The sequence below is a fragment of the Arachis hypogaea genome, chromosome 19 (genome assembly GCF_003086295.3).
Source record: "Arachis hypogaea cultivar Tifrunner chromosome 19, arahy.Tifrunner.gnm2.J5K5, whole genome shotgun sequence".
In the NCBI taxonomy this organism is placed as follows: Eukaryota; Viridiplantae; Streptophyta; class Magnoliopsida; order Fabales; family Fabaceae; genus Arachis; species Arachis hypogaea.
In genome coordinates, this window is record NC_092054.1 from 137,646,027 (window position 1) to 137,661,199 (window position 15,173).

Genomic DNA, 15,173 nt, shown 5'->3' on the forward strand with positions numbered 1-15,173 from the left:
CTCATCGTTCTTTTAATTCCTTACTTTTAACATCAAAAACTATTTTCATACTCTTCCCTTATCTTTCCCTAAATATTTTATGAAGAGTGGATCATGAGATCCTTGACTTAGATTTGTCTTTCTAAAATTTTTAGAAAAATTTGTCTGTTTACCACTCTTTGTTTTATTTTTCATAATACATACAATAATATTCTTATAAAATAATATCTTGATAAATAATAATTTGTAATAATAATTTACTCTAATATAAATGAGTAATTTTAAACAAATATTTAAAATAATATTTATAATACTCTTAAAACTTATTTTATAAAACCTTATTTTCAAACTTTTATTAATTACTTTCTAAACCATGAATTTTTTAATATTTTATTTTTGACTTCAATATTTTATAAAATTATATTTAAACCTTCACTTTGTTTCATATTTACCAGTTCTTACCCCCTATCTCCACCCCCTTTCAGCTACAGGTGCGAAGACTTATTGCGAAGTTGCGGGAGCACAGAGGAATATGTTTACGAGTTGAGTTGTTAGATTTTATTTTCCTCTCATCGTTTATTCTTTTGGTTTTTAGAGGGGAAAGGACTTGTATTTTGAAAATCTTTGAATAAGTCTATATATATCATGCTATGTGAATATATATATATATATATATCTTTGTGATTAAGTAAGTGAAAGTAAAAACTATTTTATTTTCTTAATTAAAGTTTCGTTTCATATTCACGAAGGTTCAATATTAAATAAACATAGTAAATAATTAAAGGAATAGAGATTAGTAGCGCTCGGATTTTTAGTACGATCATGAGGTGCTAAAAGTTAAGGTGTTACATACAGCATATACATGTAAATCGAATCTAGTTGATTCGATTTACTATTGATACAGATAAATGTCAATAAGAAAATACCTTCATTTGAATTCAAATAAAATATCAAAAAAATTAAAACTAATAAGGATATCTACATTTTTATAAACTTATGAATGTAAAACGGAATATTAAACGATTTCTAAAAAATTATTAAAAATCATCATTTGACTTATTAGCATATAAAAAATCATTATCGTGACTTTTGATGTTGAAAAAAATTAATATAAAGTATAGCCTTTCAAGATGGCATAGGAGTTAAAACTTAAATTTTTTCAGAGTCAGAAATAATAGATAGTTATACAATATATAATGACCAACTATTTTTATATAATATGTAATTTGAGAAATAATTAAAATACTATATCTATTAAATTATTATTGAATTTCTGAAATAAATTAAGTATACAATCATCAAAGCATAAATTTTATACTTAATTTCACAAATTAAATAATATTATAATTGATATAGTATTTTAATTATTTTTCAAATTACATATTGTATAAATATAGTTGGTTATTTTATAATGTTTAACTATCTGTTACTTTTGACTATGAAAAAAATTTAAGTTTTAACCTTTATGCCACCTTGGAGGGCTATACTTTATATTAACTTTTTTAACATGAAAAATTTCAGTAATGATTCTTTAGATGTTAATGAGTTAAAGGATAAATTTTGATAAATTTTTAGAAATTATTTATTATTCTATTTTAAATTCATAAGTTTATAAAAATATAGATTTTCTGAAATTTGAACTAAAACACAAAATTTGAATTTCTAATCTTATTTGTTTCAATTTTTTTGACATTTTATTTGAATCGAAATAGGGGTATTTCCTTATTAATATTTATATTTTAAAGTTAATATAGAATAAATAAATAATTTTTATTCTTATTCATTTTTATTTTTTTGAAATTTTATTTGAATCGAAATAGGAGATATTTCTATACTTTAATCAAAATAACTTGAGCTACACAGGGCTAATTGATGCGGCTCTAATGGCATTGGAAAGTCAACTTTCAGCACTTTCTAACAACATAGAATAGTATATATTTTTCTTCTGGAATCACTATCATAAATGGCGCTAAACGCCGAGCCAGGCGTTTAGTGCCAGGAAGACAGAATCAGCGCCCAAGCCATTGCCAGTTTTGGCGCTGAACGTCAATTTTGGTGCTGAACGCCACCAAAGTGGCACCAAATGCCTACAACAGCCCCAGACCCAAGAAACCTTCGTAATTAATGAAGATTTGAAGACACCAAGCTTAAATTAAATGGAGGATCATTAGTTAGTCAAAGAATCATTAAGAAAAGATTTGATTTGATTTGATTTTGTTTTGATTTAGTTTGAATTTGAATTCTAAGTTTAGTCTTAGAGGTTTTTACTACAAATAGGGGACTTCCTTCTTTCCAAAGGGTAATGGCTCCCGGAGGGAATCTTCTCTCTTCCGCATTTTTTAGAACCCTTGTTTTCTCTATAAGTCATGAGCCAATAAACCTCTCTGGTTAAGGTTATGAGCTCTATTTATTTCTATGGATTAAGACTATTACTTTTCTATTTTAATTAATGTACTAATTCAGTTTCAAGGATTACTTTCGTTCTTAATTTTATGAATTTGGGTGGAACGAGAGTATAACCCTTATTTTAGATGCGTTCTTGTGACCCTTAGGAGAGGTCTCTCACCTGAACACAGTTTGAAAGTAAATTCCTCCTAAATTAGTAATTGCTTGAACTAATCTGGATACGTGATATATAATCTGTTTAGCTTTGAGTAATTAGGATTTTTGTGGCCATAAACTAGATTTGAACTTAACTCTCTGATGGAATCAAGTGACCAAGAGATTGGCGGTTAATGAATATTAGAGGAGGCTAAATCACTAAGAGATTAGGGTTTAGTCAATTACAGTTTGCCATGAAATGAATCTTACATGATTAAAATAGTTGGTAGGAAAACTTGATCCGGAAAAATAAACAACTCTGATATCTTAACTATTTCTCATTGATTTCTACATCAAACACTTTATTTGCCTTCTTTATTCTTGATTTATTATTTAATTTTTTTGAAAACCATCAAACCAACTTTTCTATTGCTATTACTCAGTCCATCAATCCTCGTGGGATCAACCCTCACTCACTTGAGGTATTACTTGGTACCACTCGGTGCACTTGCCGGTTAGTTGTGGGTATTCAAAATTTCGCACCAAGTTTTTGGCACCGTTGCTGAGAATTGACTGTGATTGACAACTATTAGTTGTTTGATTGCTTAGATTAGGGGTTTTTAGTTTTTGATTTGTTTTTATTTTTGTTTTGCTTTTTTTAAAATTTTTGAAAATCTAATTATTATTTTAATTAAAGTTTTTTCTTAATTTTTGAAATTAAGTTTGATGTCCCTTTAGTTGTTTTATTTTTCCTAGTTATTCTACTTGTTAAGTTCGAATTTTATACTCATATTTGCTTATTAGTTGTTTTATTTTCTTAATTATTAAGTTCATTTTCTTGATTTTATTTTTTTTATTTTTGTTTTTCTTCATATTTTACTTTATTTTCATTTTTTTATTTTTTATTATTTTATTTCTTTTCAAAAAAAATAAAAATAAAATAAGATTCTTTCTGTCCTTTCTTCTTTGCTTTCCTGTTTATCACATAGTGCGTTTAATTTTGTTTGGTGTTTTGTGCTAAGAAAAAATAATGGAGAGAGATCACATGGGGTACTACTCACACCCAAGTAGTGATTCATATTATTATAGATAGAGGAACTATCCAGATTTTGGTTGGCAAGGTCAAGAGTGAAGAGATTTCAATGTCCCATATCCTATCTATTAAGAGCCAATGTCTCCTTATTCATACCAGGAACCATCCTCCTTGTACCTATATTAAGAGCCACCATCTCCTTACTCATATCAAGAATCATTATCTCCTTATTCATATCAAGAACTATCAGCTTTAGAGCTTACCGTGAAAGAATTAAGGAATGCTACTCAAAGTTACATACATGATATGAGAATGAGTATCAAAAATATAGAGAGATATGTGGAGTTGATCACCAGGCATAGGGCAGAGGAACAAGCAAACTCCCTCCTAAGAGAAGCAATGCAAATTCCTACAAAAGAATGTGAGGCTCTTTGCTCTATCTTTTAGCATTTTTCTATGTTTGGTTGTGGTCCTGTGAGTGTGGTCCTGCTAGATAGTTCTCCTTTATAACTTCATTACATGTAATTTGGAGTTAGTGGCTTATTTGGTTATTAAGACAACAAATATTTTCTGTTTTAGGGTTTAGTAAAGAAATCAAGTAATGAAAATAAATTAGTAATTTTTTATTAACGTTGAGTAAGGTATTATGTGTTAATTAAAAATTGGTTTTGTTAGAGTCTATTTTAATTTTCTAGTATATTGCTATATATGACTTATAAAATTGTGCATGTGTTTTACCATGAAGGATGGTTTGAAAGAAATAAAGATGGTATCTTCAACTACATAGATGGTAAGGTTCACAGATTTTCTAAGTTAGATATAGACTTGCTGAATTTCAAAGACTTAGTGAAAATGCTTAAAGGCTTGGGTTACCAAACTTACAAGGGAATGTATTGGCTAGACCCTATTTCAGGGGATATTGAGTTTGGGTTCCACACTCTCAAAGGAGACAAAGAGATTAATGATATGTGTGACAACAAAATAGCTAACATGGAGACCGATGAGTTGTATATCTATTGTGATAATGTTGTAAATAATCTCGAGTTGTTGGAGGCTGCTATTAATGTGGGAAGAGATACTGACTCATATAGTAATGATGGTTATGAGAGTGCAGCGGATGAAGCTTACAAACCTCCTCTACCTGGGTTTGAATCTGATAATAATAGTAGTAATTGTGAGATTTTGACTCCAAGAAAAAAGAAATAACAACAAAGAAGAAAGATCTGACTCCGAAAAAGAAGAATGTTACTGCAGATAAGAGAAATGCCACTCCAAAAGAAGAATACGACTTCAAAGAAGAAGAATGTGACAACAAAAGAGGTTGTGGATCTCTCTCATAGGACTCAGAAGAAGAAAGCAGCAAAAAGATATGTGGGCAGGACTAAAAAATATATTTTAGCTCAACTAGATATTATGGATGGGCAGAATGTTGGGTTTACAATAGCAACAAGCCTAAATGATGATATAGGAGGCCCAAATGTCAGTAATGGAGGCCTAGGAGATGTTAGCGGAGATAAACCAAACTCAAAACCAATTGTTGAGGAGGTGGATAGTGTTGTTAACAAGCCTTACATGTATGAGTACGAAGTTTTTAACTCTCCTATTTCATCTGATAATGAAGGAAGACCAAGGTATCCTGAATATAATGATGAAGCTAATTATGGAGATGTTAAGTTTAAGGTAGGACAATTATTTGATACAATAGCTCAGTTCAAATTAGCTTTGAAAGACATGTTTGTATCTGAAAGGAAGGAACTACAGTACTTAAAAATTGAATCATCGAGAATTAGGGTTAAGTGTGCTAAAGATGGTTGCCCTTGGCTGATTTTTACCTCATACAATACCCATGAACTTTGCTTCTAAGTAAAAACTTATCAAAAGAGCACATGTGTGGAAGAAACTTGACAAGTAACATGGCCACTAGAGCTTGGGTTACTAGCAAGTTGGTGAAGAGGATGGTGACATAGCCAATACTGACCCTCTAAAGAAGCAATTGAGCACATGAAGCAGGACTATAATATACATATCAATGAAAAAATAATAACCAGAGCATTAAAGACAGCAAGAAAAGAAGTAATGGGAAATGAAAGGAAGCAATATAGCAAAGTCTGGGACTATTTAAATGAGATCATTTGAAGCAACCTATGTCAACAGCTTTGGTGGCCTTAATCCCACAATCTGAAGCACCACCATTATTTAATTACCTCTACATATCCCTAGATGCATACAAGCATGGGTTTAAATATGGTTGTCATCCTCTTATTGGTCTAGATGGTTTCTTCCTCAAGGGGTATTTTGATGGTTAACTTTTGTCTAGTCAAAATGTAAATAATCATTTTTTTATTACATTTGTTGTGGTGGGCACTAAGGGCACCGAGACATGGAAATGTTTTTTGCATTGTCTAGAGGATGATTTAGGATCATCTACAGAGTTTGGAATGGATAAATTGAAATGAATAATCTGTCAGCCTGGTAGTATATGTGGAAGTTCAATCCTGCTGTGTGGACCAAGAGTCATTTTTCACACTATCCTAAGGTTGATAATATCACAAATAATATGTGAAAAATCTGGAATGTAAAGATTATGGATTAACGAAGCAAGTCTATTCTGACCATGTGTGAAGACCTAAGGTGTTATTTGATGAGAAAGATGGCCTTTCTTAAGAAGAAGTTGTTGAACTATGCTGGAAAATTGACTCTAGTTCAATAGTAGAGGCTAGATGAGATTATTAAATCAGAAAATAACAAATAGAATTCTGAATGGACAGGTGATGATGATAGAGTCATATTTAAAGTTTCAAAGGAGGAATCACAACGTTGGTGTAAACCTCAGGAAGAAAAATGCACCTGTAATGCATGGCAACTAACGGGTATGAAATTAAGATTTTGTAATTAAGATTTATTATGCATGTATTGAAACAGTATTTTGCTAAACTGTTGATGTTTTTTATGCACATACTATGATTGCTTATGTTTGCCATGCAAGCATGTTGTAGCTGCTATTTCTAAACTTCGCAAGAGAAATCTTAAACCAGAAGACTTTGTTCATGAGTTACTTACCATGGATGCCATTCCGAAGACTTATGAGATCACCATCAAGCCTGTGAATAGTGAAAAATATCGGCAAGAGATATCATCAGTTGACTATAAGCCACAAGCACCATTGATTAAGAGACTTCCTGGATATCCAATACTAAGAAAAAGAGTAGACAAAGTATCTTAGAGTCAGTTGGCTGAGAACAATGACAAAAAGATGAATAAGTCATTCTAGATTACAAGATATAAGTGTGGAAAAAAATATCACTATTACAAAATATACAAAGGAATTCCAAAAGATCCCAACTGACAATAAAAGAGAAAGGGCAAAGAACTGCTGAGGCTACTAGCAATCCATCAGGACAGTAGCAACCAGTCCAGCCAACTGAGCAGCAGGTACCATGTAGTATTAGCAGTTTATAATGCTAGTAGTTTTAAGTGTCTTTGTATGAAATTGACAAAGATTTAAAGGTCTCTTATCAAAATCTTTAGGAGTTTAGATGTCTGAAAAGAAATTGATTATGATTTAATTGTCTTTGTTTTATTTATTTACAACATCAGGATGTACTTTCAACTAGCTAGCAATGCTCCAGGGCCAAATAGAGTTAATTCAGATGTCACAAATGGTACACCACTGGAGAGTGAAGTAACCGATCCTTGTAAGTGTTACTTTTATATAATTTTTCATTTGAAACTTTACAAACATATTGAACCTAAACTTTTAACTTGGTTGTGCATATAGGCTAAGGCTAAGAAACAGAAGAAGTAACAACCAAAAAAAATTACGAAACCACCACAACAAAGAGAAGATGAGATTTCACTTTCTCAATCTGCACGACCAGCTGAGTTATTGGAATATAATATATCAATCATAGTGTTTGTGAATTTAAGAATTAGAATTTGTCATTGATTTGACTTGTTTACTAGGTTCAAGAGGTCAATGTTAATCTTCAACCCAATTCCACAACTTACAATGATATATCACCAGGGATCACACCAATAGCAAGACTACGGAGAGTAAAATAGCCCATTGTAAGGCAATGCTTGTCCAATTTGAGCTTTTATCGTGTCACACCAGTTGCTAAATCAATTGTAATTACAAAATCATCCAAACTAGCACCTCTTAAGTCAGGTAAAAACAATGGAGTTTCTACAGAGACATTGACAGCCACAAGCTCTAGCATAGCTAGGAATGGCAATGAGTATCCATGGGAGCAGAAATCCTCCCCCCACTCTCCGTCCTTGTTTAGGAATTACCCCGATCCCCACCCCATTTCCGTCACAGGTTCTCATTTATTTTTTCTCATCGGGGAGGCGGATACCCATGGAATTTTGTGGATATTAAACTTTAAAAAGTAATAAAAAAAACTTCAACCATAATAAAATTTCATATAGTTCAACTAAAATGTATCAAATCAAACCCAATTCAAACACATTTAACATTTCTAAACCCAATTCAACATTTGTTAACTAAATCTCCAACATACAAACTAAAATTAAACAAAATAGAAAAGTTTCCAACATAATAAAATAACAAATGTTGGTCGATGATTATAGTTCAGTAATAGTACTCCCTTATTGTAATGATACAAATTTAAATAATTAATTGGTGCAAATTTAGATATTATGCACATCATTAATTTGTTTCTAAATAAAACTAAAAAAATTAACATATATTTACATCATATATATATAAAAGGGTATTTAAGTAATTTTATTCTAGCGTAAATTTAGCGGGTCTCCATGGGACGGGTACCTCAGTCCTCGCCCCGTCCCGGTTTATTCGTGGGGGCTTAGCAGGTCTCTATTTTTCTCTCTGTCGCAAATGATCCCCATATGTATTCGTGAGTTCGAATTTTTTTGCCATTCCTAAGCACAACAGTAAGACTTTTCCAGTTTATTCCAACTCCAAACCTCAATGAACTCTCAAGCTTAAAGACACCAACTAACTCTAGTACACCAACTACTTTTAATCCTCCAAGAAAAAAAGTGAAGACTAGGATGATGTAGTTATTTGTGTTTATTTTAGATGATAAGTTATGACTTTTGTTGCTATGTCTATTTATAGTCATGCTTATTAGGCATTATGACATAACACTATAGATAGTTATTTTAGTATGTTAAGTTTTGTGACAATGTACTAAAATTGCCAAAAACTAATGGCTAATGATGTATTTTGTACTTTTGGATTATATTGATGTCTATTAATATTAACCGTTTGAAGTATCAGTCAATTGACCAAATTGAAGAAAAAACCAATGACTTCATACATAATTCAACTAAAATGATATAATATTGTCATTTGATTAATAAGTCCCCATGAAAGTTATACAATCTTAAATTAAATGCTAAACATTAACACTAAATGCTATGCATTAAAATAATTCTACATAACTCATACAATTAACACAACACAAATTTTACAGTAGTAGTAAAAAAGATTATATACCCCAACATACTCTAAAATCCTAATAATGAAAATTTTGTTTTGGTTTGCACTCCATCCTATAATAGCAAGTCAAATTTCATCAGTCGCTTTTCTATCTCTGAAAATTTGCCTTGCACCTCAGTTTCTTGTCCTCCCATGTCAACACCTTCTAATTTGAAATCAATATTTTCTGCAATCATCTCATTAAGCATTTGAAGTACTTACAGTGCTGCTGTGGAATCTACAAATAACAAAAAAAAAAAATTTTTTTGACATAATACAAGTACCAAAAATTAGATTTAGATGAATGGTTACTTGTCTTAAAGTAATAGCTGCCCAAAAACAACCTACTAGAATTTAATCTAGTTCTATATTCAAACAGAATTGCATAACATTCACAATTGCAATGTGGGTGTTCGAATTTCTTCTTTCTTTCTATTTCAATGATGTTCACCTTAACTTCTCCACAACGTATCAACCTCTCGATAGTACTCTATGAACGTCGATTTAAAACTAATGATTATTCTGTGCAGGTCATTCTTCTTTGTTAGGATTTCAAATTCTTTCAGTAATGAAGAGAACAAAAAGAGTAAGTGATTTTAATCCCTCTTCATAACAACAAAACACCAATATTTTGTTGACTGTGTAGGAAAAAAACTGTCCTAAAGAAATTACAACTGACCCATAGGAACGTTACATGACACGTAAGAATGTTACAATCTCTTATTGCCAGAGAATTTCAAACAAAGATTAAAATGTTCGATAGAAAGATCGACAGAGATTGTGATAATATTATACTATTTTAAAAGACGAATACGAATTTTCGTAAGATTATCAAAAGTCAAAGTAAGATTTTAAACAAAAAAAATATAAAAACTAATTTTTGATCGGTCAATATTAATAAAGCTTTTGTAAAAATATTTTTTTAATTTTTATTTTGTAAAAAATAAAAATTACAGAAGTGTGTACCTACTTGAAACACAATGTCGTGTTATTTTGGGAATGCATCCTTTCAATTGTTGAAAAAAAATTGAGAACATAAAATGTGAGTGTAATTTTTAACTCTTTATTATTTTTTCTTATATTCATTTTTTGTCTCACTTATAAAATTAAAAGGGAGAAATTACTTAAAAAAAAATGAAGAGGATACATTTACGTGTTGCTTCAGGATTCTTCTTCATACGAGTATATATGACCATGTATATGAAAACCTAAAGTGATGCACAGATTAGAGAGAGGATAAAGAAAGAGGATAATGAGACCAATGCCAATGGATTTGTTTGGAGAGATGGATGAGCAGGTCTCCGCCATGGCCATGGATGTTGACGACGTCGACCCTCTCGAGATCTTCCCAGAGGGCGTCATCTCCGCCGACAACAAGCTAGCCGACGCCGATTTCTTCAACAACTTCCAAGACGATTTCGACGATGCTGATATCAACTGATCCTACCTTCATCATCGTCATGGTTTTGGTTATGATCGCTCTTCTGATTAGGGTTTAGGGTTTTGTTTTTTTGTACTCTCTCTTTTCGTGTGGAAACGATAAAGAAACCGTTGTACTTTGGTTCTGGGATTCCTCTATTGACAATATAATATCTTTTGTTTTTCCTTTTGCGATTAATCTCCTTAATTTTGTGCCTTAGTTTCTCAGTCTCTTTGTTTTGTTTTGGTTTATTGGTTTTCTTTTAATTGATTATACTTTTATGTCATTTTTAAACATCGATAGTTACTTATTTGTCTAAATTTCTTATTCTTAGCTTTAACAGGGGGATCTTACGTTATGACTGATTAGTGATTAACTAATGCATTTTGAGCTGATTTAGAAATTAAAATTAAAATTTTGATGAGGATTAAGGTATTCATCCAAAAATGTTTTCAAGACTGATTTGGTTATTCTCTTATTGTTAGTTATTTGTTAATTCTGAGTTGTATATACAGAGGGCTTCCTTTAATTTTAATGGGTTTTCTATGTAATTCCTTGAAGGGGAGACGTAGAGCAATAGTTGAGTTGTTTCTGTGTAACCCTGGTGCGAGCATAGGTTAAACTATGCTTTGCAAGCTACTCTTTTTGTATGACAGTTTTCTTTAGCTGTTTTTGGTAAGTAGATTGTTCAGAACTTCAGGGTAGGCCCCTTTTTGGCTGTAATTAATCTTGTTTATGAAGGAAGCAGCTGTAAGCATCTTCATGCCTACATTCTAATCGTATTTGCATAATGGTGACTGGTGTTTTTCTTATCTTGACTCAAATTGTTTTGGGATTGTGGTGTTAATTGGTATCTGCATATGCACCCACATATGCTAAAGGGTTTTGCATCATCATGTGTTCATGTGGTTCTTGTAATTCTGTAATGGTTCATGAGTATTCACTTTATAGTTGTTGAGGAAGAAGAGTGTTAATAGTTTATATTTTAATGGATGATGAAGGTAGTTAAGCATCTTAGTGAAGTTACATTGCTTGTTTAGGTAAGATCTAGCTATGGAATACATGCCTCTTCTTTGATGTTCAAAGAGTGCTTCTGAATTACACTTCTGGTTCTTGCAAACAGTTCTGATACTTTTTGGGACTTGAAGGAACTACAAAGGCAATGGTATACTGCGATTCTTGGTCTGGTTCTCTGGTTCTTCTATCTCTCAGCAGACTGGATTGCGACCATTGCTCTTGCTATTGTTCCCAAAGACGTGAGAGATTCATTAAAAGACTAGGTCTCCAAGTTCGTAGTTTGTGGCTACTTGACCACCTTTCATTCTCATACCTCTCAGCAGCCAGGACATAGTCACTGTATATTCCCTTGAGGATAATGAACTTTGGCCATGCCACCTGCTTGGCTTATTCTACCAGTGCTATGTGGCTGTTTACGTGGTCTACAAGTCATGGAAAGGAGCATCTTAGTTTTATTACCATTCCATTGATTGTAGCAGGAATGATCAAATATGGTGAGAGGACTTGGTCTTTGAGGTCCGGAAGCAGCCACAATTTCAGAGAATCCATCCATCCTTCCAGCACCGGACGCTTGACCGAGTTATGCCAAATTCATGAATGACTACATTGCCAAATGCCAAAGTTTCTTTAGAGAAAGTGATTAAAACTACTCCAGCACCATTGACTCGAAGTGCAACAACAGCATTGAATAACAGCATCGCAAATGCTTCCTCTTTACGCCGAGGATTCCGTTCCTTCAAGACTTTAAAGTGCTTATTTTAAGATCTCATCCTTTGTTTTGAAGACCCGTAGAGCAGCCGAAGGCCCGGAGCTTCTTTAGGAGCAACTCTTTAGGAACATGCCTTTCAAGTGGTTGAGGTTGAACCTGGATTATTGTATGACATAATATACAAAGGCAATTTTCATATCCACCACCCTTGTCATTTTAGCCAATTTTTTAGCATTTCTTACAATCTGGTTTTACAAATACGGTTAAAAGGGTAAAGTATAATTTTTTGTCTTTAAAAGTTTGTTAAAATTTTTAAAAATATTTTAATTTTATTTTGTTTCAATTTTGTTTTACCAGTTTTTTATTTGTATTAAATATATTTTTAAAAGTTAATTTTTTAAAAAATTTGAGACTAATTTAGCAAAAATTTTACAAAAATTTTGAACACAAATTAAAAATAGTTGTTATGTATTATTGTTGAATTGGTTTTAATTTTTTTAAAAATTTAGTTATCATTGTTAGAGATATATTTGATGCAAATTAAAAATTTTAAGAACAAAATTAAAATAAAATAAAATTTAAAAATATTTTTAAAAATTTTGACAAATTTCAAAACAAAAAATACACTTTATCCATCGCTAAAATTATCACACTTGCGCTCGCGGGGTTTTCAAAAAACCTGAGACCAAGAAGATGAAAAAAGCAACTTTTATACACTATTATAAGCAAAGTTATATAATTTTGTATAATTATTTGTAGGTTTTATATTATCGATTGAATTGTTGACTGACAATATTCTATAGTGACACTTATACTAGCTTGGTGTGTGATACTGTGACTAAGTTTTGTGGTGACTACGATGGCCACAACCAGACTGCAAATCAAGGTTCAACATGTGGTGTTGTTTTGAAAGCCTCGCTCATTTACTTTTTTATTTTTAGGTTAGACGGTGGTTCGGACAGCCCCCATTACAACCTTCACACACATTCCACATTCGACATTTACACAGAGGATGACAATAACTATCTATTGAGGACGGACCTTCCCCATTCCCATCATCCCCGTTTAAAAAAAATGCTTTCTGTTTTTGTCTAATTTTTGTCATGAGAAGGTGGATTTTCGTAGCTATCCATCAATGTTAGGTAAAACACTATAATAAGTCAAAGAAAATGAAATTTTACGCAAATAAATTAAATGAAAAATTAGTTCATGAATTTTCAATGCAGATTACTATATAGTTCGAATCAGTATGTTTCGAACTAGAATTATATGTGATTCGAATTACTCACACACCAGACACACTATAATTCGAATCAACCTGATTCGAATTATACCCACAGTAATTTGAATTAGGGTGATTCGAATTACATTCACACACTTTGCACATAGTAATTCGAATTGGTCAGATTCGAATTACTCATTATTTAATTCTGTCCATTCTTTTATTAAAAAAATTAATAATTGATTAAAAAATTAATAATTTAAAATTAAAAAAATATATTTTATTTCATGCATTAAAAAAAAGCTAACAAAATATTTAATTACGAGACTTTTTTTAAAATATTAATGAGCTATCAATTCGAATTTCATACAATACTCTTTTGTCCATTTTTAATAGTTCATGAAAATTTTTTTAATAAATTTATTTAAATTATACCACAAAAAAATATTTTATTCTATAAAAAATAATTTTAAAAAATGGCTTAAAAGATGTTAGGAGTACTATAAAAATTTGTAATGTCCTAATGATTTAGGACATTAAAGAAATACTCTACATAGTCAATAATAATTTAAAAATTAAAATAAATATAGTTATAACCAGTATTTATCTAAATTACTAGAATATTACAAACTTTTATAGTACTCCTAACATTTTTTAAGCCATTTTTTTTAAAATTATTTTGCATAGAAAATGGCTTAAAATGGCTTAAAATGCCCTTTATTCTATGCAAAACAATTTTAAAAAAATAGTTTAAAAAATATTAGGAGTAGTATAAAAAGTTGTAATGTCCTAATGACTTTTATAAAAAATAGCTTAAAAAATGTTAGAAATACTATAAAAGTTTGTAATATTCTAGTAATTTAGGTAAATATTGGTTATAACTATATTTATTTTAATTTTTAAATTATTATTGACCATGTAGAGTATTTCTTTAATGTTCTAAATCATTAGGACATTACAAATTTTTATAGTATTCCTAACATCTTTTAAGCCATTTTTTAAAATTATTTTGTATAGAATAAAATAATTTTTTGTTGTATAATTTAAATAAATTTATTAAACAAAAATTCATGAACTATTAAAAATGGACAAAAGAGTATTGTATGAAATTCGAATTGATAGCTCATTAATATTTTAAAAAAGTCTCGTAATTAAATATTTTGTTAGCTTTTTTTTAATGCATGAAATAAAATATATATTTTTTTAATTTTTAAATTATTATTTTTTTAATCAATTATTAATTTTTTAATAAAAGAATGGGCAGAATTAAATAATAAGTAATTCGAATCTGGCCAATTCGAATTACTATGTGCAGAGGGTGTGAGTGTAATTCGAATCAGGTTGATTTGAATTATAGTGTGTTTGCATGTGTGAGTAATTCGAATTATATGTAATTCTAGTTCGAAACATACTGATTCGAACTATATAGTAACGTGCATTGGTGGATTCATGAACCAGTTTTTCATTTGGCTTATTTGCGTAAAATTTCGTTCTTCTTAGCTTATTATAGTATTTTACCCTCAATATTATTAGTTTTAAAACGTTTTTTAAAACACTTAACACAAGACTATAATATAATTCAATATAATTTAATAAATATTAACATAATATAGTATAGTTCAAATACAATTAACATATTTAACGTGCACATTAAAAAAAATAAAATAAAAATAGTTTTTAATAAAATGATATAATTTTTTTTAGTTTTCTAAGGTATCTCTCAGTATGACAGGCCAATGACTAATCCATCGCAAATCGCTATATGTATAAGGCAGGATTTGAACT

At 30.5% G+C, this 15,173-nt stretch overlaps 1 protein-coding gene across 1 annotated transcript; it reads left to right on the top strand.

The window, feature by feature from the left end:
• Positions 1-10,217: 10,217 nt before the first annotated feature.
• LOC112777111 (small acidic protein 1) lies at positions 10,218-10,638 on the top strand. Its single transcript, XM_025821396.3, has one exon. The coding sequence runs from the start codon at positions 10,273-10,275 to the stop codon at positions 10,459-10,461; it is 189 nt and encodes a 62-aa protein (XP_025677181.1). The 5' UTR covers positions 10,218-10,272; the 3' UTR covers positions 10,462-10,638.
• Positions 10,639-15,173: the final 4,535 nt, after the last annotated feature.